General features: G+C 44.2%; 1 protein-coding gene across 1 annotated transcript in view; it reads left to right on the top strand.

Annotated features, from left to right (window-relative positions):
* Window positions 1-26,474, top strand: part of CRISPLD2 (cysteine rich secretory protein LCCL domain containing 2) — a 30,766-nt gene that overhangs the window by 544 nt on the left and 3,748 nt on the right. Inside the window, exons 2-14 of the mRNA XM_062618340.1 lie at window positions 3,633-3,945; window positions 9,256-9,374; window positions 11,365-11,497; window positions 11,622-11,737; window positions 13,714-13,814; window positions 15,348-15,506; window positions 16,442-16,502; window positions 17,072-17,138; window positions 18,092-18,222; window positions 18,373-18,416; window positions 19,338-19,410; window positions 20,088-20,163; window positions 24,637-24,770. Of these exons, the coding sequence (XP_062474324.1) occupies window positions 3,703-3,945; window positions 9,256-9,374; window positions 11,365-11,497; window positions 11,622-11,737; window positions 13,714-13,814; window positions 15,348-15,506; window positions 16,442-16,502; window positions 17,072-17,138; window positions 18,092-18,222; window positions 18,373-18,416; window positions 19,338-19,410; window positions 20,088-20,163; window positions 24,637-24,770 (1,457 nt within the window). The 5' untranslated portion in view covers window positions 3,633-3,702. The remainder of the gene's footprint in view (window positions 1-3,632; window positions 3,946-9,255; window positions 9,375-11,364; window positions 11,498-11,621; window positions 11,738-13,713; window positions 13,815-15,347; window positions 15,507-16,441; window positions 16,503-17,071; window positions 17,139-18,091; window positions 18,223-18,372; window positions 18,417-19,337; window positions 19,411-20,087; window positions 20,164-24,636; window positions 24,771-26,474) is intronic.

Raw genomic sequence — 26,474 nt, forward strand, 5'->3', positions numbered from 1 at the left:
TGTTTATTCAGCTCTGCTCTTAAGCCCTGTCTAAAAGGAATTTCACAGTGTCGCCACATGTTGTGTCTGTTACCAGTGGGTTTTCCATGTGGTTTTGCATAGAAACTCACACACTTCAGCTCTGTGGGAGCGGATTGTAATGGAAGATCCAGATGTTTTGGCCCGTGGCCTCGAAGATGCTGAATCTGTAGTGTGTTCTGTGCAGTGTTACGTCCTGCATCAAGGGACTTGTCATTCTGCTTTTCTTTTGAAGCCAGCGCAGTTCTTCAAAGCTAAAGATGTGTGCATCTCGGTTAAGCAGATGACCTGGGGTTTAATGCTTTAAGTATGTTGTGGCTTTATTGCCGGCTTTCTTTGCACAGGGTAGAAGCTGATCCCAAGTAAACTCAGTCTAAAAGCTGCTCCCCGGCTGACTCCCCTCTGCTCTGCTGGTTTAGATGCTTTGCTGGTAATCCTGAGCTAACTTTTGCCTTTTCCTGCCTTGTCAGCTTGTTCCATGTATAACTCCTCAGGTCCTGGGAGGCTTTAACTGCAAATGTCATCCGTAACCAAGGAGTAGACATCCACTCGTATACTTTACTGGAGAAGGCAGTTAAAGATCAGTAGCTGTGAGGAATAAGGTGAAGTGGGGACATAACGCAGTGCAGAAGTCAGCCTGCATGTGGCTTTTTAGCAGGCAGAGCCGCATGCCAGGCTTCAGACGCTACCAACTCTTCTGTGCAGTGCAGACACCATCCGTTAGCTGGGGAAATAGCTTTCTAAATATAGTGTTTTCCAAAGTCTATTTAACTGTTTAACTTGCTGGTTAACTTGCTCAGACCCAAAAAGAAGCCTCCCTTTGTCCCCAGCTTTGGACAGGCTTTACAGCACATCAAGGAGCGGGTTTCTGCTGACTCACCCATTTCTGATCGCTCCCAGATGTTTACCTGGCACCAGTATCAAGGGCCTGATGTGCTTAAAGGGATGTGCTAATGCTCCTCCTGCACCCTTGGAAACGACAGCAGAGGCTCCCTCAGCTGACTGTCAGCTGATAATTCTCTCTGAATAATGTCAAATCCCAACATAATTTCCGCCTTCCCCAATGAATTTCCTGTCTTCCTGATAAATCCCAGAGGCACGGCCCCATCTCAGCAGGGCACTTGCCCCACTTTAGCACACGTCCAAGTGCTGTGTTGCATGAGGATATTGAGAGTGGCAAATGGATGGACACCTGAAATCTATGATGTCCATCGATGAGAGCTTTCTGAAACTTCAGCATCTTTCTGCTGCTTCCAATTAGTCTGGCTCTTTGATCCCCAGCCCTCTCTGATCATCCTTCCTTTGGATGCTCAGCACTCCCCACCTCGAGCCAAAGCAGAGGAAGGGACCTGCACTCCCTGAGTGAAATGAAGGTAGTGCCAAAGTGACCTAATTTTAGAGGGCTGCTAGTATCGCGAACGGGATACAGGGAAGAATATCCCGAGGAATAATGCACCATCTGTTGCATTATTGGGTTTGGCTTGCTCACGGAACCAGACGCGTTGGCTTCATTGCGAAGCCGTGAGCGGGGCAGCTCCTCTGGGCTGTCAGATGTTACAGCTGACTTTCCTTCGAGCTGCCCTTTCTGTAAGTTCAGTGTTTGCCTTAAATGGGTGGTGGATACGGGCTCCTATTTAGCAAAGGGCACCCGGCCAAATGAAGGGGTACAACTGCAGCATGTATTAGCTGTCTGTTCCTGCCTGCTCTACCTACAGGGCAGGCTGCAGTTCAAACTGCTTGCGCTAAATGGCTGCATTGTGAACGGCTGTGGCAGAGCATCTATTTTTAAACGCTTAGGGAAGTGCCTCAAAGTAGGAATTGTTCCCTGGATTTGGGTCAGACAGCCTACAAAAGCAACTGCTCGTGTTGCCTCCCCCTGTCCCTCTGTAGCTGGGTTAGAAAGCTGCTTGCGGGGGGGAAGAGATTGGCAACAAGCAGGGCTGAGAAGAGGATGAGGTTAAAGCAATATTTGTCCCGATGCCACCGAACGTCCCGTCTTTCAGGTGTGCCTGGAGCTGGGGACAAGGCGTGTGTGTGTGTTCGACTTGCTCTGCAGAGCAGCAGATAATGAGAAGCCGGTGCCTAAACTAAATGAGCAAATTGCATTCCTGCATTGTTCTACCCAGGGAAAGGCTTTACTGCTCCTCCCGGAGAGAGACTGAGGGCAGCTGGTTTTCATCTGCCTTAATACAGTACAAGAAGGCTCAAATGGGGACTTTATCTCCTTGATGTTGACAGCCAACAGGTTTTCAGGAGTTCTTACTGTTCTCAGTGTCATTTTTAATGTAAAGCACCTTGTGTTTGCTACTGCCACCCTGGGTCTGGGGAACAGGGGTTTGGGACTTCATGCTTGAGTGCAGCTTTTGAGCTGGGAGCTGGAAGGCTGTTTCCCTGCCTTGCATGGTTTCCAGCTCATCCAGTCTCCATGAGTCTAAATCCCCTGTCACTGGGCTGAAACTCCTGGAATAATTCCTCTTGATCTGGGGTTTGTTCCTATGTAGGAGTGCTTTTTGTGTGTCTTGTAACAGTGGTGTCAAAAACAGATCCTCACCCAGTGTTGAGGACACGGATGGGGAAGCTAAGAAGAGAGATGATGTGCTTGCACCTTCTGTGTGGATGCTTATTGTCCAGACAGATTGATTCTCCTTTAGTGGCTCTTAGATTCCGCCTAAGGAGCATTAGGTGCTGCAGAGCAATACAGCAGCACGTTTCCTTCCCTGAACAGATCATGATCTAAATAAAACCAGCCAAAACACACAGGGCTCATTAGATGGAGGAGTCAGGGTGGGGAGAGAAGGGAGTTTGGAAATGGCAGGTGGAGCCGGGAGCACCATGGGGCAAGGGAAGGGGATTAAAGGAAGCCGTTCAAACCTGCCAATGACCAAATCAGGACCATCTCTCCAAGCTCTCAGTGCTGACAGCTACAGAGCATGCATGGGATCTCCAGGCTGGGGTTGGATGGGTGCTTTGGCTTCTCTCCTAGCCTGCCATAATTCATATTGCTGGCCATGTTCCCACCCGCTGTGAAGCGATGCGTCAGCGAGAACACCCCAGTGCGTCAGTGGCCAGCAGGGATTTTGGTGCTCGATGTTACGGTGACATTTCACATAAACAGCCGCTTTCACAGGGTCTGGCAGCTGCTCTGCTGGAGTCTATTGGCAGAAATAGCTCTTGCTGATGTCTGACCCCTGCGATCCGGCCTGCTGGGAAGTTTAGTTTCCCTTTGGTTCGTGTTCATTCTCCGCTCTAACAGCTATACGGGCAAATAGGCTTAAATGCTTCCCACCTGAAGGAGGTGGGGTTGTTGAGAGCTGCTGGTGCTGCTGGCTGACACCTGCACTCCTGGTGTCTATGGTGGAGAAGGCACCCACTGCAGTGCCTGGGCAATGCTTGCTCCCAGCCCAACATCAGTGGGTTGCCTGGTGTAACAAACTGAGTTCCCATCACTTACAGTGTTGTTCAGGTCTTTCTGTCACTGGGGTGAACAGTAATTGCTTACACTGTAAGCGCTACTCTTTTCCAAGCAAAAAGACAGGTTGTGTGGCTTTATTGCTGGGGGTCATACGCACCAAGTTTCTCTGGCATAAATCTGCCTGTTTCTCCCCAAAATCCAGATCTGTGCTGAACTGCAGGAGACCCTGCAAGAAAACCTACCACCATCTCCTTCTTCATAGAGGAGGAGACATGAATCCTGCCCTGCATTGGATCCTTCATCTGGGATGCGTGCTGCTCCTGGCAAAGGCAGCTGAATGCTTTATCCTGCCAAACTCAAGTCACCTGGAGAGCATTCTGAGTAAATACCAGGAGGGGGAAATTAACTCCAGATCCAAGAGAGCCATTTTATTCTCTGACAGACAGGAGATACTGATGCTCCATAATAAGCTGAGAGGTCAGGTGTACCCAGTGGCCTCTAATATGGAATACATGGTGAGTCCAGCTCCTGATATCTATCTTTATTATAACACCTTTTTAAGCTTTATTCTAATTTTCCTTGCACAAAAATCAGAAGCAAATTTCCTCTAAAATGTAGATTTCTATTTTTTTTTAGTAGCAAATTTCCCCTGGAGTAAGTTTTTCTCATGAGGTTTCCTAAAGCAGTTTCATTCCAGAGTGAACTATGCTTTAGATCATTGGACTGTTTTGGTTGGAAAGGACCACTAATGGGTCACCAAGTCCATCCGCTGCATAGTTTCAGGACTGGTTCCATTATTCAGAAACTAGAGTCTGGCTCAACCCTGGATGCATCTCCAGTGATGGCAATTCCACAGCCTGCCTCAGCAGGTTCTTCCATTACCTTAATGTCATAAAAGCATCAAATTTTCCCTAGTGTTTAACCCACATTCTCCCTGTGAAAGCTTTCAGACTGTTGTGACTGCTGTTTCAGGACACCACAGTCTGCTCAGAGAACCTTCTGATGGTCTTTGGGTTGCCATCAGGTGCCACCCAACGCTGGAGGCAGCATCTCCCTTTTTCATACACTGATCAAGGAGGTTATCACTGTGGTCTGAACATCCATGATGTTGCTGGGAACCTGCTCAGGACCTTAGAGAAGCAGGGCTTGAGGAATGTGGCTCCATCTGTAGTGAGCGTGAGGCACTGGAAATAGCTGGAAAGCCTTTGGGTGTTCATGGGTGGATGGGTCAGTGCTATTGGCTTTTTGTAGTTCAGGAAACAGAAATAAAAGTTTGCTCAGTGTATTCTCCCACTTCAGAGGGAGAACTTAAAAGTGTGAGTATGAAATACGTCTTTACCATCAATAATCCGGATGAATAGGTTTTTTTCACCTGATGCCAGGGACCCTACTTTGAGCTATTTTTGACACGCCATCAAAATATGGTGGGGCCAGAAAATGATGTAGGCAAATAAAATCATTTTGTGTGCCTTTTCCCAATGTGCAAATATAGTTATGACCGAAACTAGTCTGACTTCAACTGTGTTCTCCTGCTGACAGATTAAATGATTAATGATTTGTTAAGACCATGTTTAAAAGGGTAAAAGTAAAGTACACTAAATGTGATATAAAATCGTTTGCCAGCTGTGCTGGAATGACTGCTGCAAATGGAAAATCCTGCCTTTTGTGACTGTAGGGAAAAAGGGAAAGAGAAGGGAGGGCAGCTAATGGTGAGGAAGGACATCCCTCCATCAGTTGGTCCCCAAGAGCATTCACACCGTTGGTCTTCCATCCCACTGTTGTCAGAAACCAAATGCCTTTCGAAGAACCAGTGCTTTGTTTCTCTCTTTTCCAGCTCTCACACTAAACCTGCAGGCAAGGTACTGCCAGAGAAGAGGTGACTGGATTAACTTCCAGAGGGTAAACACAAAGCATGAGAAAGCCAAATGTGTTTGGGTTGGCTTTGAGGATCGGAGAGGGCTGCCATTGCGGACTGTCCAACCACTGTTTACACTTGCAGCGTGGTTGCACTTTCATATTTGCCTTTGCTCAGTGTGCTTTTCTAGTGGTTTTTATGGGCGATTGAGGGTAAATGAAAGGGCCTTATATGCTGTGAAGAAAGAAGCTGAGTATGAGATGGTGCTACTTGGAAAGGCTATAATCAGCCTTTCATGTATTCGTGTTTACCCAATATTACTTGAAAATGCTGTGTGTATTCTGAATGTGAATTTCACTTTAATCCTTTGTTCTGCATAGGACATTTCTCATTTGGACTCATTTAAGAGGCTGGTTTGTCTTTAGCACCACAGATACACTTTTCTCTTTTCCTTTGGTGCCTGTGAGGAGCGTCACAGGCGACGTGCAGTGGTAATTTGTGGATAAGTAGGTAGAACTTGTTCTTCCTATCAACCTCCAAACACTGCCTTGTGAAAGTCCTTTCACCCAGCTCCATATCTGACATATTTAAGTGATCTGAAATGGCAAGGGGAGCTAATGTATTCCATGCAAGAAATATCTACTACAGGATGAACTTTATTGGCGGAGACTGTTAATAAGAAAGCAATAACAGTGATTTCCATGACTTATCTGGAGATAAAAAGAATTATAAACATATGGGGTAAAGGTAAAGCAGACTGAAGAAATGAAGAAAGAAAAGTTCTGCTGCTGGGATTGTAAAAGTAATTGAAAGCTAGCACAGGTATTCAGTGTTAATGGAAAATGAGTGAGCAGTGCGCATCTTGCTGATGAAATTGATCAAATAGAGAATTACCTTAACCCCTCTAACAGCTTTCTGATCGACATTTCCGCAGTGTACTGTACTTTATAACAGCAGTCCCAGCAGTGTATCAGTGCCAGGACCAAAACAAACTCCTTGTTAATGAGCATGGAGTAAAAAGAACATAATAGTTCCTAAGACATCTTGACCTTTTAAGATGGCTTAGCCAGATGGCTTTCAGCAGTGATGAAAGGCAGAAATCTTGCAGAGGCCCCAAGGACATCTGGATAAAACAAAATTGTTCTCGTTACAGATTGCTGGAAGGAAAATAGTTTGTTTTCATGTATAAGGTATGCGTCCTTCCTCTAAAGTGTAGGGTGGTGGCTTTCCCTGTCAGGATGGGATAGTATTTCTGTGTGGGTTAGCGAAGCATGTCCAAGCTTCTGCCAGTACATGTGAGCCCTGGACTCTCATGCCACTTTTAAATATCAATTGCCAGTATTGCAAAAAGTCTAAAGTGATGATAAAAATGAGCAACCCGATCACTGCAAATCATGTATCTGAGGCTGGATTTACTAACTGGTTAGGCTGAGTAAGTAGACTCCTTGTGGGATATACTCTTATTTAATCTGAACCTACAAATTGTAGTATAGCGTGTGTATGCCACACGTGTATTTTACATGTACAGTGTATGCTGTGCTTCGAAAGGCCATTACAAATGGAGTAAAAAAAGAGAGTCAGTGTGCTAAATCACTTTGAATCACACATACACAAAGGCTTTTCAATCTCTGCTTGAGAAGAAAACCGAGCATAGGTGTGCACTGGCCCTCTGGCTTCACTAGTTTTCCTAGACACTGCTTTGAATACTGGCATAAAGTGTTCTTGAAAGCATAGCTGGGAAAGTCTGAAATCTCTCCTTTTTGTTGTTTCATATGTTTATTGCTCTGAAATAATTCCAGCCTCCTGACCGCATTCACATCTGAGAACCAAGAGGCAAATAACTGTTCTGATTTAAATGGGATGTCTTTGTAATCTGATGCCTGCAGAAATGAGCTTCTGTACACATCAAGCACAAAGCCATTCAAAGATGTAGCTCGTTTCCAATTACCTGTGGAGTATCTTTTGTCCGAGTCCATTTATTTTACCCATAGGCATCAAAGGAAAACTTAGGACATGTTCGCATCAATTTCCATTTAATCGCCTATTGATAACATCATCTCTGCATTAAATTAGGAGATTTGAAATACCTCCACTTTTGAGGCTTCAGGGAACAACGCTCTGCTAGGGAGTCTCGAGTACTAGCAGCACATAACATCTTGGGAGAGTTTCTGTGGCTTATGTGTTGGATGGGAAGGCAGATTGTGGCTGGTCATTGCCTAGCGCAGAAAGTGGGAGACCACAAAAGCTGTGTGTCTAGGCACAATTGCAACAGTCTGCTTGAAGAGAGGTTTGGAAACGTGTGTGTGGTGGGTCAGATCCCATGCACGTTCAAGGAGCAGGAGGGCTGAGACGGAAAATGGTTTTATTTCCACTGTCAGAGGTGTGTCCGCACAGGGTTTTTCGGACTGACATGGATTTGCTTGGTCACTGGTCAGCTCAAAGCCAAGCTGATGAGCTCAGAGAAGCCCTGGGATGTTGTTGGAATCTGGGTTGCCAAACGTGCTTAATGATAAGCTGTTCTCAGAGGTCTGGGCTGTTAGTTCAGTTACATGAGCTCATGTTTGCCTCATGAAGATAGTGTAGACACACCAAGTTCCAGGAGACACTGCGTTTTCCTGTCATCTTAGCCAGAGACGTGCAGTCCCTCCCCATCCCAGTTATAACTGCCTGAGACTGTGTTCAGATGCTTACTCAGAATGAGCTCTTGATGTTCTTTTAATGTGTTTGAGAGCTTAAATGCCCTCCAGTCCTCCAAATGAGCTCTGACAGGTCCTTTGATATGTTTGAGCTCAGAAGTTGCTTTTCTTCTGGAGACGATGGGACTTAGAAAGTCCAGCTGGTTGTGATGGTAAAAGTCCAACAAGTACATAATCTTGTGCTGGCACATGAGTGGGATGGAGGCACGTTACAAGACCTTCTTTTTTGGTTTTATTTGTAGGAATGTGCAGTAATATTTTAATCCCGACAAATTGTCCTCTAAGGATTGTTCTGAATAGACCAGCTGTCAGTAATTACACAATGAATCTAGGGCACTGTCTACTGGATCCAACAAGTCTGGCCTTTAAAACAAATATACTCCTGGGCAGTGGAACCAGCGAAGCCTGCTTTCCTGTTTGCCTTTGTATTGTGTTCGAGCTCTTATTTGGCTTACAGCTAAGTGATACTCAGGGAGGACTCTTCTAATAGCTATGTCCTTCCCTCAGTGGGAACATAAACAGGATCCATCACTGCTGACCTGATGCCTGTGTCAGTGAGGGTGATGTTCGCTTAACAGCTCTGGGACTTTGCCACCTCTGTTAGAATTGACTCGATCCGTCGGTGGACTCAGTAGTTATTTTGGAAGGAGAGGTCGAGTGGGACACCCCTTGACTAAGAGGTTGGGTCAAAAATCTCCAGCTGTGTTGGTAGAGGAGGGCAGGAGCACATCCACTGTTGGAGTTCCCCTTGATGGCAAAGCCTGGAAATGTCCTAATTGTAAGGACAATGGATGGAAAATGGTGCAGAACTCCATCATAGCACTGACTGCATGTTAGAATTCCTACAGATCTCAGAAATAGGTCTCATGAGGGAGTCCTGGGGTCTCCATCCTTGATGGTTTGTTTTGGGATTATTTTAAGGAGATTAGAAAAACACCTGTCAATAATATCTTGTGTTTTAGCATGGATAGTCTAGATGGGTTCTTCCAGGTGTGTTATCTGCTGATCTATGCAAAGCAAGTACTAAGAAGCACAGCAACAAGCAGGAAAAATAATAGACCTTTTAGTGCCCTGCATTTCCATGGCATCTTGAGAAACTTGCTTTTAGGTTAGGGCACATCACTGAACTGTGTCAGCCTCATAAGGACATGCCAGACACCTGGGGTGAGCTGTAATCTAGTCTTTCTCCTCCAACTGCTGTTTGTTGAGTCTCTTGATCTAAGAAACTTGAGATGATGAATTGACCTGTTCTTTTCTCTCCCCGCACCCTGAAGACTTGGGATGATGAACTGGAAAGATCAGCCCAAGCTTGGGCTCAGCAGTGCATCTGGGACCATGGGCCCAGTGCCCTCATCAGGTCAATTGGACAGAACTTGGCAGTTCACTGGGGCAGGTAAGAGTTGGGGTGCTACAAGCTAACTGCAAAGAGCAACTTATGGATCCTCCTTTAACTAAGTTGGGAAACTTTTGCCTTGTTGGTGCTTATTAGAGCACCAGGGAGATGGAAGAAAAGCTGGGGATCACTAATTGCTATTGCTTTGGAGAAATGGTTATACAGATAATATCTGCAGCCAGCATCAGCAAAACAACATTGATGTGGGTTACTCCATTTATCCCTGGGAATACAGCTGTAATGTGCTTAAAGTGAATCTTACTCCTCAAGAACAGCTACATAAGTCATAACCCTTGATCCTATACCTGCTGTTTCAGTAGTCAGGATGGAGGGGGGCCTTGGCACCATGCAGAAAACCTGCTCAAAGCTGAAGCTTCTTAGGAATGATGTCTGCACTCAGCTTAATAATTTCTTATTTTATTTCCCATATTTATCCAGCTCCTGATTTCTCTTTACTGAAAACACTTTGCAGGTTTTTTTTGTTTTGTTGTTTTTTTTTTTTTAATTCCAGGGGAAGGTTTTTAACCTGGAATTATTAACCTAGCTAGGAAAGCTGATGTTATGGCTTCCAAATGGATTTGGCTCTCCAGCTCATGGTGACATTTGGTTATTGTGAATCCCCTATAGTTAAGCTTGCTATAGGTTAATCCTACTTTGTACAGCAAATATTTTTGTACGTGCTCAGCAGCCCTGATGGGTGGAAATGCAGTTATGTTTGCTGTAAATCAGGTGGAACTTGGTTGAAAGCAATGGAAATTTGCTGGTGTGAAATTAGCCTGATACAAAAATCGGGCCTGTTTTTGTTGGCTGAATAAAGTAACGATTGGAAAGTAGAGTGGTTAATCCATTGAAACGGAGTCAAAGATCGTGCTGTCCTTGGCTCTCCTACAAGTGTTCAAGATGGCCATGGGTTACTGATGGAGATAGATCCAATCTTGCTCCCTTTGCAGTCAACTGAGAGGAAAAAGAAATCAGATTTATCTAATTTTTTTCAGGAACGGGCCATAACTTGATTGCCTCAATTTCCTCTCCTGTAAAATAGGATTCGGAAAGTATTCACTTAATGACATCATGAGATGAATGTTTTTGAAATACTTCTAATGAATGATTTTTAATGAAGAGTTGGCTGAAAGAGCAAGCTCCAGTTGGTAATGATATCATTCGTATTTCTGGCTGCTTGCTCCATGTGAGCTGTTGAAAGCAATAAAAAGTCGTGGGTTTGAAGCACTGCTCTGCTTTGATACAGACTCTGCAGATCACTCTGCTCACTGTGTACACAAAACACATATGAGTTTCTATAGGTAGTTTTAACACCGTTTGTGTTACCCCAAACAGCACAAGTAGCATCAGTGCTGCTGGAGGCTGTAATATCTAGCGTGTAGTTTGCACAAAGCACATGCAGTTTATGCTGGGGCTTAGTGTAGAGGGAAATTGATGCAATAAAAGGTGGGATATTTCTATAGTGCACCACCGCTCGGAGTGATGCGAGTGTGAGAAGCCCACTCGGTTTCAGAGGTCTTTCAGTATTAACTGCCAGCCTACTTCCAGATTTAGCAAATTGCCCAGTAGTAAAATAGGTACACGCTGACTTTTGGTTTAAGATGTTTGGCAAACCTTTACTTGTGTTTACTCTCAAAATACAACTTTCCGCCAAACTAGAAGGTTTTTGTAGTTGTGTGGAAGAGTGAGGAGGACATTTCAGGTCACTTGAAGAGCATGTCAAACCTATAAATAATACAGAAAGTCAGGCCAGGCTGTGAATCTGAGGGGAAAAAAAAAACAAAACAGTTTTAATGTTTTTCAATGAGATTTTTTTTTTCCTGTTCATTAGACTGGGTTCTTTAAGCACCTTCTCAATGAAGGGAACTTGCCTTAACTTTAATATAAAAATTAGGTAATTGTATAAAAAAGAAATCTGGGCTTACAATATGGCTGTCATTTGAAAACTTCAACCAGAACTTTATGATTTATACTGCATTTGCTCCTTCAGGTACCGTTCTCCAGCTTTCCATGTCCAGTCTTGGTATGATGAAGTTAAAGATTACACATACCCGTATCCTCACGAGTGCAATCCATGGTGCCCAGACAAATGTACTGGTGCTATGTGCACGCATTACACCCAGGTAAAGGAGACAAATGGCTTTTGTACCTCTACTTTCTACATCCCCCCGTGTCCCTGCTGTCACTGCAACGTGTGTCCACAGTGGGATAGTTTGCTTATCTCCCATAACTGCGTTACACTTGCAGATAGTCTGGGCCACGACGAACAAGATTGGCTGTGCTGTGAATGTCTGCAAGCAGATGAATGTCTGGGGAGAAATATGGGAGAATGCTGTCTACCTGGTCTGCAACTACTCACCAAAGTAAGGCAGATGAGCTGGGCTCTCTCCAGCTTTCCTAAAACTGGCAGGTTGCTTAACTAGCCCAGGGTCTGTGGAAGAGATTTGAGGCAGTCTAGACTGGTGGTTGTGGCTTTAAATTTTCTCTTTAGACTGCAGCACAGAGCTGGTTCAAGACTTCCGAGCATTGCCTGGAAAACTAAATGAGGGGCTGGGGCCAGGCTGGAGCTTTGATGTTCCTGCCATGGGAAGGAGGTGAAGGAGATGGCCAGGATGGAACTGGTGTGCACTGCCAAGAGAGGCTTGCTCTCTTTGCTGCTGGAGGCTGGGAGGGGATGGGGTGGTGATTAACATTGCTCCAGCAGCAGCTTCTGGGCCCGGCCAGGTAGGCTGCTGTATCATAACACATTTTTCCACCTCCCCATGCAACAGCTCCTGGTTTAAACATGCCACTGCTTCATGCAAAGGCAGCCCTGCAGTAGTCACTGGTGGAAGCTGGGGCCCGTTGCAAGGAGCTGCAATGAGTTAAATCCCAAACCTGGATGAGCTCCCTGTGGCTTAGAAGAAGGGAAAAAAAAAGAAAAAAAAGGAAAAAAGGTGAAATAACTGCATCAGTCAGGATTTAGCAAGCTTGATGGATTGGTTTGACTTCAAAATGAAAATCACAGTTCCTGACTACTGTGTCCAGAAGTGTCCTACCTGGCAATGGCAATCAATATTTTCTGCTTTAATGGCTAACAGAAGAAACATTCCCATTCCAAGTCCTTGGCAACTTAAAAAGTAGGAGATCACCATATACAAGTGGAGTGGCTTGGAGAGCATCTGACTTCTGGAGATCAGAATAATGCAGAGAAAAAAGGTGTGTGGGCATAGAGATGGCAGCTCATAGTGTGATCCAGGCAGAGCTATCTGCATGGGTTGCCTAAGCCCCTCTCCCCATGTCAGATACCAAGCACATTATTCTTCTGGTTTGGTGGGATTTAATAACCTGTATTTCATAAGGGATCATGCCATCTCCCACGGAACTCCTGCAGCAGGCTGGGCTATTTGCACATCATCCGTTTGGGGATGCTGGATGGAAAAATACTCTATTTCCTCAGCTTCTGCTTAATCTTTTCTCTCTGGCATTGGTGAGCGTTGTCCTCATCTAGCCTTATAGGTGGAGACAGCTGAAAGAGCAATAACCCAAGGGTTCATAGCCATGGGCTGAACTCCGGCTCCTTCAACCTTCTCAGCCCCTAAAGTCTGCTGTACAGAGCACTAAAAAAGTGCTTTTGTTTCTGGGTAGTTTCTTGAGGAAGATGCAGTAACCCATTGATATACCTCTGTTTACATAAGATCACAGCGTTTATACTGGAGTTTAATGTAAAAGTGATATTGCATGCAATTTATTTAAGTAACCCTAAAAATGTCATCCTGGGGGTGAAATGAGGAGGAACGCTTTTCTTACAAGGGCTGGTTGTTCAGTCTTTGCTTAGCTGCTCTGGGCCAGGATGGTGTTACTGCACTCTCAGAGGGAAAACTGGAGACTTAAGGATGTCCGGGTTGGGTGAGGAAGGAGTGCAAAGTGGTTCTCTGCTTCCCAGATGATCTGGTGTGAGCGTCCATGTATATTTGGTCATTTTCTGCTTGGAAATGGTTCCGGATGGATAATAGAGCAGCTTTTAAATGGTAAGAGCTGTACTCCAGCCTGTACCATGAAGCTGCCTGGGGGTGTTGCAGAAAATGGTGTGAAGTTTGTGGTTCTGATGAGCAGAAGACAAGTGTCAGGCCGATGGGAGGCAGCAGGGAGACAGCCGCTGAGTTATTGCTGGAGAACAACAGGCAATGCAGGATGGGAAGAATGGGGACAAGCTGTCTTTCCCCATTTACAGCCCCCTGTCCAAGGATGAGCACAGAAGAAACACCCATTTTATCCACTCCTTTAGTGCCAGGCAGGCTCAGGGGCTTGGCTGGGTATTTAGGTGTCTGATGGGAATGCATTGCTCCTGTACTTCCAGGGGGAACTGGATTGGAGAAGCCCCATACAAGACTGGCCGCCCCTGCTCTGAGTGCCCACCGAGCTATGGAGGAGGCTGCCAGAACAACCTCTGCTACAAAGGTATGTGCTGGGGAGCTTGGCGGAAAAGGCTGGAGCAAACTTAGGTCTGGAAACTCTTAATTAGAAGCAGCCATAGCGTTGTGCACCTTTTAATTAGCCATCCTTAATATTTCAACATCACGACACGTGGTGCTGCTGAAACCAAACCCCTGAACTGCTCAAGATCTGGAGCTGGGAATCAGTGCGTTTGTCCTATGAAAATGAGAGCGAGGGCTTGGATGAGGGGGAAGCTGCTCTGAGCTTACATAGGTTTGGCTCGAGAGCTCAGGCGGGATTTTGAGTGCTGGCAGGCTGCGGGTAGGAGCGATCCCGTCCTCGCGGGGTTTGTTTGGGAAGGGAATGTTCTCCAGCGCTTACCAGAGGCGATGTGGGTGGGCAGAGCTTGGCTGCCTCCCCTGCTCCTTCGGGGGCCAGGGACAGAGCGTTTTCCCTCTCTCCCCACCTTGGTTTTCATGGCTGTAAAATGAATACAGCAATTCCTGTCTCTTGGAGGAGAGGACGGGATCGTGGACGGTTTTTCCTGACCTGTGGAGTTTTCTCGGAATAGAGGTCAATAGAGAGAAAAATATTAACCCTGAAGCCTCCAGTGAAGCAGTGCTATCCCCACAACAGGCAGGATTTCCTGGGGTCATGCACTGAGGGGCATTTTCTTTTCCCGTGTCTTTTGCTTCACAGACAGCTGGGCTCTGGGAAGGAGGCAGGCCCTCCATAGACCTGCCCAAAGCAAAGCCTTATTTTTCTGCCAAATTACCTTCATTTTTAGCCTTTGGGGTTTGGAGGGAGGACCCCAGGGTGCAGCGGGGAGGGGGGACAGGGTGCCCTGGTGGTACAGCAAGAGGGAGAAAGCCCTCTTGGAGCCATCGTCCATCATCCCCACCATTTGCATTGTTCCTCCCCATTGCTGTGAATGGTGCATGGTTTTGGGTAGGACTGGCCCAGCAGGATGAGTATTGCTGGCACTGTTTCCCAAATCCCTCTGCCTGGCTGCAACAGCAGGGGCTTGTTCTCTGGTAAAGTGAGGGATAAATCCGCTGCAGGCACTAAAGCTGGGATCACGCTGTGACAGGACCCATGCTTTACTTGAGGATCATCTGAATCCATGCTCATGGGGTGCTTTGGAGAAGCAAACCCTGATGGGAGGATAAAAAGCTTCAGCCACCTTCCCAAATAGTAGAGCCTCTTTTTCCATGCACCCATCAGCAAACCTGTGTTTCCCTCCAGACAGAAGGAGCTGTCTGTGAAGCAGAAGAAACAGCAGCACTTTCTTTACTAGTTAGTGGAGATCATTTCAAACCCTCACTGTAAGATGCTATAAATGCTGCTTCATGCACAGAGGAGCAATCTCCGCTCCAAGTGCTGCACTTGCCCTGTCAATAGCCCCGTGCTGCATTTAACTGGCGTTTTTGAGCTTCCAATTGTTTAAAAGCAGATCGTTGTTAAACTAAATCGCCTCCCTCAAAACAGGGACATGTCAGACTTCCCCATCAATGTGAACATGCTGTAACTCTTATTTTAATCCCCTCTTCTCACCAGATTACCGTTATGAGAATCCCATCATCACCGAGACGGATGAGACAAATGAAGTGGAGATTTCCCAGGTTGCGGAGCAGAAGCCGGTGCGGTTCAACCTTCCGGAAAGCAAGGTCAACAAACCTACCAAGCCCAAGAAGGTCATCCCAGAGTCCTACATGAGTAAGACAGCCTCTCTTTTCATCAGCTCTGACATACCTCTATGAGTAGAGGTGTAGAAAGTCATGCGGACTTTGGGCAACATGGTCTAGTGTGAAGTGTCCCTGCCCATGGCAGGGGGGTTGGAACTGGATGATCTTAAGGTCTTTTCCAACCCAAACCATTCTGTGATTCTATGATTCAATGAGCAGGGAAAATTAAATAAGAGGATGTTTGAGGGGAGGGGAAGGAGTTCTATGTGAAAATTCAGTCTTCATTGTAGCAGAAGCCTTCCAGAAACAGGAGGCAAAGCTTTCAAGAGCTACTTGTGCCTTCTGCATATAATCTGCAATAGTTATTTGTTCTGTTAAGCCATCTTGAGGAGATATCAATGAAGCAAAGGTTCTCCCATCCGTAATCAATTTAGGACATACTGGTTTTATTTCCCATTTACAGTACTTCACTACTACAGCTACACCCATTGCAGCTTTTCTGTTTTTTTTTGTTTTGTTCCCCTTTTATTTCTTACTTGGGAAGATTTCTGAAGTTATCTGGTAGTACTTCCTCACTTGTTTTATACCTGCTGTTAATTAAAACAGGCTTATTGTAAAAACAAGGTGAGGCAAGCCAATGCATCCTTTTCAAGTCTATCTTCCGGCATCTCAGGAGTCTGTAATTAAACAGAGAGTATGAGAGCTCTGGCTTGCAGACCTCAGGCTGTAAATCAAAGCCTTCAGCTGTCAGGTGTTTCTTCCTTGTTAATATTTCCAAAGTCACCTGTCTCAGGTGAAGGCCTAAAGAGGCACGAAATGCTCCAGGCTGGGTTGTTCCATGCTAAGGTTTTACTGTGCTGCATCAAAGACCTCCAGGGAAGATTCGTGGTGGTTGCTCGTCTCCGTAGCTTGAGAGCAGCTTCTTTGCTTTCTAAATTACTTATGTACTTTGTGTTTTCTCCTCAGCACAAGTCATAACATGTGAGACCAAGATGAGAGACAAATGCAGAGGCTCAACATGTAACAGGTAGGGTTTTATTGATACATCTTGGAGTGATACAGGAAAAAGTGGCTTAAAAATTGCCCAGCTTTTTTGCAAACATAGGATACGTAATATTTTTATGACTATCTAGGTAGATCTCTTAAAAAATACAGCCTTCAGCCAAGCCTAGCCATAAGGTGACTCAGTTTTTTACTCAGCCACGATGACCCACAGTTTCAGGTATCCAAAATCATTTAATGAATTTTGGCAGTGTCTCTTTTTGAGCCTTTTTCATGCATTCCACCGCTGTCCAAGCCAGACCCATAATTCATGGCTTGTCCCCTCCCAGCCAGTCAAGAACTTCTGGTTAAGGTTTCTGCAAAGAACAGGACAGTTTATCACTTGGAGAAAACCCAAATCCACAGAATCTAAATATTGGTCAGGATTTTAAGGAGGGTGGAGAAACTGTTTTAAAAAGTAGCTATTTTGCAATCTTGTTTTTAAATGGAAGAGTTACGTGAAATGAATGGAATGACTATTAAATAAAATAGAGTCAAAGTCTGTTTTTCTTGAATTGTTTTTTTGCCACCCTCAAAGATATATATCTTTACTAGGTATTTGTGCCCAGCTGGCTGCTTGTACAGTAAGGGAAAGATCTTTGGAACATTTTATTATGAAAGTGTAAGTACCTTATAATAGCTCATAGATGTAATTTGTGAGGAGTTAGTGGTAATAACAGAAATGGGAAATGCCAACAATTCTAGTATAATTTGGCTTTTCGTATTCTCCAATTGTGCTGTAAAATGGTGCTAATAAAGATTATCTGTGTTTTCCTCATCTTAGCAATGAAAAAAAGAGCATTCTGGAAAGGCAAAGTGATTCCAGACGTGATTTTGTGCCCTTAATTTGCAATGAAACCCATGAAAAGTGAGGGATGGGGATCAATAGACAGCTCTTACAAAGATCTCTTCTTTAGTGTGGGCAGCTGTCATGCTGAACAGAAACTTTATACGAAAAACACCACTAAATGTTGTAACTAAATAATATTTTGGGCAGATTTCTTGGATCTTGAATTAGCAGGATAATTTATAAATAAAGCATGGCACTGTTTTCCCATCAAAACTACTTTTGGGGTGAAGATAAAAGGGGGTTTGTGTAAAAGCATGTTTGCTTTCCCCATTCTCGCTGTTGGTGCATGACTGCATCGCCCATGATACATCTTTGCCCTGAAACTTCTGTGATTGCAGACAGCCACCTCATCCAAGTGGTTTCAGCATAAATATTTTGGGTTTGAATATTTTCTTGAGAGATGGAAATATTTCATACTGGTCACTTATTTCCAATGCTGCTTTTCTTCTAAATTGTATCTAAATGTCAGGTTTTGTTATTCAAAAACAGCTTGCCATTCAACCAGGCAGTGCTTAAAATAATAGTAATAATAAAAAAAGAATAAGGCTGTGTTGGGAGAGTAAGATTTAATGACCAGATTCCAAAGGGCTGTACTCAGCTTATTTTCCATTTGGCACTTTGGTGGTGGTTTCATTTCTTCTTCATCTTTTTTGCACAGCGGTTGGTCAGCGTTTCTCTGTGAATGAGATTAATTCACATACTGTTTGCGTTTATGCTCTTGTCAGTCATCAAGCATCTGTCGTGCTGCAATTCATTATGGCATCTTGGATAATAAAGGAGGGCTGGTTGATATCACGAGGAAAGGGAGGACACCGGCGTTTGTGAAGTCTACCCGGAATGGCGTGGAGTCATTTAGGTACTACCTTCACGAAAAAGCTTTTGTATTTGCTTTAAATATAAGCAGATGTTCAGTCATCTTTTTACTCAAATGTAGACACAGTGATCAAGTAATTCTGGTATGCTTATGTTTTTAATAAATGTCTGTCTTTGTTTGCTTGTTTTTCAGGAAAAGCAAGCCTTCGAATGCGTTCATGGTTTCCAAAGTCACAAGTGAGTTTGAATTGTTGATAACAAACCTTTGCTGCTAGAGTTTTAGGGGATACTTAAAAACATTACTCCTTACAGTGCTCTTTTTCATTTTAAGTGGTCATGTCAAATGGTTCAGCACCAAAACTAATACATAGACTGATGATCCATCACAGAGTGTAGGCAATTCCACCATCAACCACATCATTTATCTGTAGGGATCTCGGAGGAAACTACAGAAAAAGGTGCTAATGGGTCATTTCCAGCAGCATCTCCTGGTGATGGGTCACAGTTGGTCCAAATATCAGCTGCAGTGTCACAGGCTGCTGATAGTAAAATGATGGAAGATGGTGCATCCTTGTGTGAAAGCTTCAGCCTAGTGTGAGCACTCTAGAAACTGCAAAAGATAGTACCCACTACAGTGCAGTAGTATGATGAAACACATAATACATATGTAATTAGTTTATAACAGTGAGTCATCATATTTATGATAAACATAAACAAATACTGTGGAGTTCTACTTTTTAAACAATTCCTGCTCTCTGAATATCTTTGACTAATGCCTCTTCCTCCTATATACAAACATCACTTTGATTCGATCCACTTGAGCCACTCTCAGGGAAAACTGTAGCTGTTGGGTCATTTGAACTCTGTCTGGAGCTGTAGCTAAAATACACTGTCCTGTGGATCAGCTGCTTTTCCCTTTTGAAAACTGTGACCTTTTTAAGGCCACATTGTAGTATGGTAGCAGGATTTCTGCTGGAGAGCTGGTCAGCCCTCTCCTGGATGCATGACACTGGTAGAGGAGCGATCAGCTTTCCACCTGGTGCCCTCAGCTGGACATGGGTCTCACCAGATGCATTGCGTGACTGACTTGTGTTTTCTGCAGATGTCTGAGCTATTTATTAGGTCTAGTGATTTGCCTTTCCATATTTATCCCTGCAGCACAGACGCTGGATTGCTACACTACCGTAGCTGAGCTGTGCCAGTTCAAAAAGCCAGCGACCCATTGCCCAAGGTAACACAAGGCCACTTATGTTCTGCTTAAACCTGCTCTGCTGTGATGAGGGACAGCTGAATGGAGGGTGCTGCAGTCCCCAGATCTGAGGGCTAGTGGGAATGGAGCTGGTTTCACCATGAACTGGAGGAGTGGGTTGGGAATGGTGTGTTTCCTCCTGCCACTGTGCTTTTCTTAGCACCAGAATAGAAAATTCACATTAAGTTTTCAGACCGTTTCATTAACATGTAAGTTGGACTACGAGATCCTATTTCAGCACACCCCTCTGCATGAGCATGCCGCTTAGCACTCTTTGTTCACCACCACTTCCTGGTTCTTGGATTTGGCTTTCCTTTCTGCTTTAGAATATGGAAAATGTTTGTTCTAGAAAGCTGCTTTGTGCAGGTGTAAGTAATGAGCACAAACGCATGCAAATAATTACACATACAACATTGTGCAAAAAGATAAGTACTCCCCTTTGAAAATGTCATAAAAGGCCGACCCTTCTTTTACTGGTCTAAACCCCTGTATTTGGAGTTCTGCAGTAAGTACCAAATGTCATCTCAGGGGAACAAATAATTAAATTCACTGTTGCCACCTGCAGACCAGATGCAGGCACTTGAAACCTCCCAAGAATGCAGCTTGCTTTCCTGTTGAGCCTTGATATAGGGAATAAGTATGAATAAATTGTTTTCTAGGATTTATTGCCCAGCCCACTGTAAGGACGAGCCATCGTACTGGGCACCGGTGTTTGGCACAAACGTTTATGCAGATGTGAGTATGCTCCTTGCCCTGATGCCCCTGTGTATCGCGGTGCGTTGCAGAGCCAGAGTCATGCTGTGACTTAGGGAACAAAACCAAACTCTCTGTGGTCATTGCAATGTGGGGATGCACCAACAGCTACACCACCAGGCTGAGGTCAATGGGCTTGGGCAGCCCTTCCACTCTTCAACACTGACTTATTCTTAAGGACTTGGGCAAGTCACTTGACTGCTCTGCACCTTGAGGGCTATGGCTATGAAACCAAGGTAGTGCTTGTCCACCTTTGCAAAGTGTTTTGGGATCGACAGATGAGCACTAAAGGGCTTTTATTATATACTACCACATTATGTTACTTGGCAAAAATAGGCCTCCTTCCACCTCCCCTATCCTCTTTCTGGGAGCTGAACAGCGTTTTTGAGCAGTGGGGATGCAGCACAGATCAGTGGAAAGAAAGCATGCGAGTTGGTTTTATTGGTTTGTTTTTCTAAGCTCTGCTTGTGGGGATGAGCAGAGACTTGATGCTAAAACTGGGCAAAGAGTAAGTTTTTTGAAATCTCTTAATATTAGGCCTCCAAAAACTGGGTTTCGACATTTTTCCAATTCTGGGTGCATCTTTTTATTTTGTTTTACCCTTTTTTCTTTCTTTCTTCAGTGGAAATTGTGTTTAGAAATCCAGCTCCTAGGCTCGTGGGTAGCCTGTAGGAACATGCTTTTTGAAGGCCTGGGGGAAGCAGCTGGCAGATTGTGGACCCCATCTTCGGGTCACCGTGGAGCTCTGCAGACTCATGAGAAAAGAACATCCTGCAGAAACCAGGCAATAATTTGGAGCAAGCAATTTTAAAAGCAATTTAAAAACCCAAGCCAATCTATTTCTTATTTTACTTGAGACCAGTTTCTTTAAAGGTAGAGCTGTACAAACAGGTTAGCCTGGACCAGCTCACATGCAAATTCATCAGGCAGCTGCCACCCTGCGGTACTTGCCTCTGTGCATGCTCAGACATGCAGGAAATGGGAAATAGCTTTCTCTTTTTTACTGAGGACAAAACTACCTCAGATTACCCCCAAACGAACAGGGCCTGTGATTACAAATGTATTAGGCTGAGGACCAGTATCCCAGGCTAGCATTGTTTCCTGATTTGTACTGACGCAAAAGGATTAGTGTCCTTCAATGAATCGCAAGCTCCTACCATACCCCCTGGGTACCATTTCATAAACGGGGGCATGGACTGTGATTTGGGAGAAAAGTAAAATAAAAGAAAAAGTATTTGCCCATTTTCTGGAAGGTTTGTTTAACCTTTTTCTGGGCTGCTGTACTACTAGAGTGATGTGGGTGTAATAAGGACAGCATTTAGGTTTTTATGAGAGTGAATGGTTGGTAGCAAAGCAGGTTAAACCAGCTGGAAAAAAGAGTTTGAAGTGGTTGTGAGACGTGCTGGAAAGGGAGAGGTATTGATGCTGAGAAATGCCCAGGCTGGAAAGCCGAGAGGAGCACACAATGCTGAGCAGGGAGAATTTGGACAAAGTCTGTGCAGGATGCTCTCCAGGAGGGGATGCTGTGAATTAACCTGAGCCTGCTGCTGAGGAATGATTAAAACAGGCAATAAGCTGGATGAGACAAGTGCTAGTCTTCCGAGAGGTCTCTTTGGCTTCATGTGTAGAGTGGCACCTTCATGGCCCTGAAGGGACTTGTGCTCTGACTGTGTCTTGTTACATAAGTTATCCAACAGAAAATGAAGCATTTTGCCCCATTTCCTGCCTGCACTCCCTGCAAGGTGCCCTCTGGCCTTTTAGCACCTTTTCTGAAACGTTGACTTGCTAAATGTTCCTGATAGTCCAAGCTGTGAAGACAAAATGCTTTGTCAGTCTCTGTAATTACACGGTGCACTCCACTTTTGGCCTGAGGTAGTGTTCACATTTACGTGATCCCAGGCAGGCATGTGAAACTTTGTTTTGTCACGAAGAACAAAACTATGACATGAAGAATTAGCAGTTTTTGTGGCATAGTTCTGATTTTTATTCACAGGGGCATAGGAGCCTCTATCTTGGTTTGTGTTAAGATTTTTTTTACCCATTTTAAATGCATTCTGATCAAGTATTTTTTTACTTATCGTTATAAAAATACCGTGTATTGTGTGTTTATAAGATTAGCTCCTGGGTACTCATGGTGGCTTAAAGCACAAAGATATTGGAAAGCAGTGCAGGAAATTGTTCATGGTGAAATAAGTAAGACTGGAACAGTGGCATAGAGGGATCTTAAATGAGCAAAGTGCAAGGAATTATGCTACAGGAAAAGCTGATGCCCAAATCCAAGGTCTTTCCATTGAATGCCATTATACCTCTTTGAGAACAGAATTGCTGCCTGCATGCAGGGTTTGTAGATTGAAGCAGTATGGGGGGAACATACCCAGGATCGCCACAGTGCTGAAATCGGTAGTGAGAAGCAGTGGCTGGGGAACAAAAGGTTTGTTGCCTCTTTTCCCTGGTGGCACATTGCAGCAAAGCTCTTTATACTGCCATGTAAATGGGAGGGGGGAAATAAAAGCCATAATAATCTATGAACACATGATTTTGCCTAGGAAACAAAATTAGCTCTTGCTAATGTGGGCAGGACCATTTCTGGGGTGATGCTGGAGCTGTGTCTTGATAAAAGAGTCTTTATCAAGGCTGTAAAAGAGCTTTTAGATTTCACAAGACGCTGTTACTTGACACTCTGCCTGGCTCCTAGTGTGCCTTAAGACTGTAAGGGAAACCCATCCCTATTCGCTGCTCAGGAGCCCTGTGGAGCCAGGAGGGAAAACAACTCTCTGCTCTCGAGATAAGGTCTTTGATCCACATTTGTGCAGCAATTAGTTGGAGGAGGATAGATCACCTACACAAGGCAGACGTTTATCACCAGAGCAAACCAAGTTGGGTGGCTCAGCTCTCAGGAGGTATGGAACTTAATGATTAAACCACTCACACTAATGAGAAAATTATTGGTGATTAAACTCATAGTCACAGACTATTGCTAATGGCCACTTTAAAAACCATTGTTGTTTTATGGGGTATGCCTCAGAGTCCACTTCATCAGGAAATCCTTCCAGAGCATCCCAAGGGGCTATGACATGGAAAACCCTTGTGTTGTCTGTTCAGCTGTTGTACTTCTGAATTTGAGGGGAAGGCCTTATTCTTGTAACACCTCATCTTCCAAAAGCTCTGCAGTCAGTTCATCAAAGAGAGGCCTGGCCTGGGATATGAGAGGGCTGTAATCCAACAGAGATAAGAAGAGGTTTGGGGAAAAGCAATAAAAATCCTGTTGGTCAAAGCTTTGAGTAAGCAGCAGAACAGCAAGTCCTGGAAACAAATAGGAATGCCTTGAAAAGAACATAGGATGTCTCCCAGTGGAGAGTGTTGCAAATTGATTCAGGACAGTTTAATTTTATGAGCCTATTTTAGATTTACAGATTTCCCACCACATACTAGGGTGAATTCGCAGCATATCTTCCAAACACAATGTTCCCTTGCTCCCTTGACCATATATAGAAGCAAAATACCAAATTGGCGCTCAAAACTCAGAGACCTGCCAAGAGATAGGCCATTCAAAATGATAAATATATAGGGAACAAGGCAAACCTGCCATATATGGCTGTGAGAATGAAACAGCACGATCCGTATCATACCTACGCAACGGGAACGTTTGCCCTTGGCACTGGTTTTGTGGTACTTTGATTTTTAGTGATCAGGGAGTTTATAGGGTTGGGATTTTCACCTGCTGCAGTTCCCCATGCAGAGCTGGGTTTTACTTTTTGTTATTCCAGCTTGCTGTGTATAAATCTTCCAGAGAGTTAATGGCCAAGTTTATATTACGTCTCAGCCTTCCCTGCTTTTGCTCCCTCTTTTCTAGATGCTTTGGGAGCTTAGTCATCACTTGTTAGTAATTTGTGTTCCCCCAGCTCTTCTGACTCTGCATATCCTGGAGAGCAGGGTAATTGCATGATGTACAACAGGGAGGCTTTAATCTTTTCAGAAGTGTTATTTTGCCTTCATGCTTGATGTTGTCTTACAGGATAATGCCTGTCCAAAGAACACTCAATGGGTACAGGTTGTCTGTTTTTCCTAGAAAGAAGGATGTGAGCTGTCCTGGATAATTGGTGGTCATTTACCTCAATTCAAGAAAAGCATCTGCTTTTCAAGCAATTGAGTGAATAAACTGTGCTGAAGTAGCTTGTCACTAACAAAGACTTCCACCACAGTGGTTTCTCTAGTGCAGACCCAGGAGGCACTGGCTGGAGAGTTGTCCTCAATTCCAGCTTTGGCCTTGGATAAGCTCCTAGGTGCAGCTCTAGCAAAAATGAGAGCATTGGAAAGGCTGCTTGTCCTCTACAGTGGTGCTGGATCTTGCAGCCAGGGCTTATGACATATATATTTTCACATCTCCATGTTCATAGAGATTGTAAAACTCCAGATATGAAATACAGACTGTAAGTGAAAATAACTATCTTTCAGAGCTCCAGTATCTGCAAAACTGCTGTGCATGCAGGAGTCATTCCAGATGAAAGAGGTGGTTTTGTGGATGTGATGCCTGTTGAAAAGAAGAAAAGTTATGTTGGCTCCCTAAAGAATGGAGTCCAGTCTGAGAGGTGGGATTTTTTTCCTTCGTACTTTCCTCTTGTTCTCAACTGTGTGTTCAGTTGTAAGTCAAAGTCAGCAGATATCAGCTAGAAAGGTTGGTGGATTGGAAGTACATGACTTAACAGTGTCACTGGGAATTTTAAGACCGAAACAAATAGAGCGTGTTGCCCTGCTCTTACTTTCCACAAGCAGGGAGCTACTTTCACATTGGTGCGAAACGTATGAAATATTGTTAAGCTTTGTTTTATTCTATTATAGTATGAGTCCATATTAATACATTTTGGGGTGTGTGTTTAACACATTAAAAGGTGAACATGGGTATTTCTGGATCTTTCAGCCTGGATCATGTTTTGACCCTTATAATTGGGATTTCCCGTCAAATTTAGGGTGTGGGATGCGTTTGTGTTTGTTATTTTCTTTGGAAGAAGCTAACCTCTGGGTAAACTAACCTCTTAAGAGATATCAAACAGGTTTTGAAAATGGATTTGCCACCCTTATGAATTTTTATGGTTTCTTTTGGGACAGCCTTGCTGGTTTCAGTGAACGGTTGCAAATCAGTATTTCCATAACCTGCAACTCCGGATGATCACAAAGATCAACTCTGAGTTCATTCAGTCCTATCTAATTTGAAACTTCAGTTTTAGTCTGTGATGCATATTATCAGACATTGGTGTGAAGTACTGATTTCTCAGAGCTATCTTTGCAAACATAGAATTTCCCACTATTATGGGGGGGTTTTGGTCACTGCTAACACGGCGCTCTCTCTTCTGCGTGGTTCCTCTCTTATAACTACCATAAGAAATCCAAACAAGTTTCCTGTTTTTATTCTAATAATGGATAACCCAGAATGCTGTAAAGCATCTCAGAAAATAAAAATAGACTAAGATAGGAAAGCTATAGGTGTTAAATCTGGGCTGCTTTAGTGTAGATCTATCAGGGTCAGCGTTCTGCAGTTCCGTGATTTACAATCTGGTGGATTGGATTTAGATGACAAACCTCCTGTTCATGAGTTTTCCTCTATTGCTGTCTTGCTTTCATTTATCTTGTATACTAACAGACAGCTTTATACTTGGATGACAAACTCTGCCCTAGCTAAGAATAAACTCTACTATTAGCACTGACATGCAATATGAGCACTCGGTGCTCATCTAAGAGGTGAGGGAAACCAAAGACATTCTCACAGTAAGGATGAGCATGAAGATCTGGAAAATGTTATTTACAGTCAGCAATAAGGAGCACCTTCATGCTGTGGGACCCACTAGACAGAGAAATAGCTTTTCAAAGATGAAAACCTTTACCCTTGAGGACACTGGAAATAACCTTTGCTAAAGATGCATACCCAGACAGGTATGGGAAAAGGTTGCCTTTAAAATTCACTGAGTCTTTACCCCTGCTGGAATGTTTATTTTGTGGGGAATATGAAATTTTACCTTTTTTCCTGGGGTTTTGCAGCCCAGCAGGGCTCAAGAAATAAGGGCTGGGAACAGAAACAACCCCTTGTCCCCATGCACACATCCAGCAGCTCTGAGTCAGAGTTGTTGGGGATGCCTCTGCAGATTGAGAATTAATATCCATATTTATTGTCATTTAATGTTAGCTGATCTGTCTGTTCCCATTGCCAGCACCAGGAAACAGGCCAGACAGGCCCTGGGAACCTGCCAGCCTATTTGACAATTTACTTTTTAAGAAAACATTCCTCTTTATGCCTGGAT

The sequence above is a fragment of the Pezoporus occidentalis genome, unplaced genomic scaffold, assembly GCF_034315485.1.
Source record: "Pezoporus occidentalis ecotype Australia unplaced genomic scaffold, CSIRO_AGI_Poc_V1 ctg20, whole genome shotgun sequence".
NCBI lineage: Eukaryota > Metazoa > Chordata > Aves > Psittaciformes > Psittacidae > Pezoporus > Pezoporus occidentalis.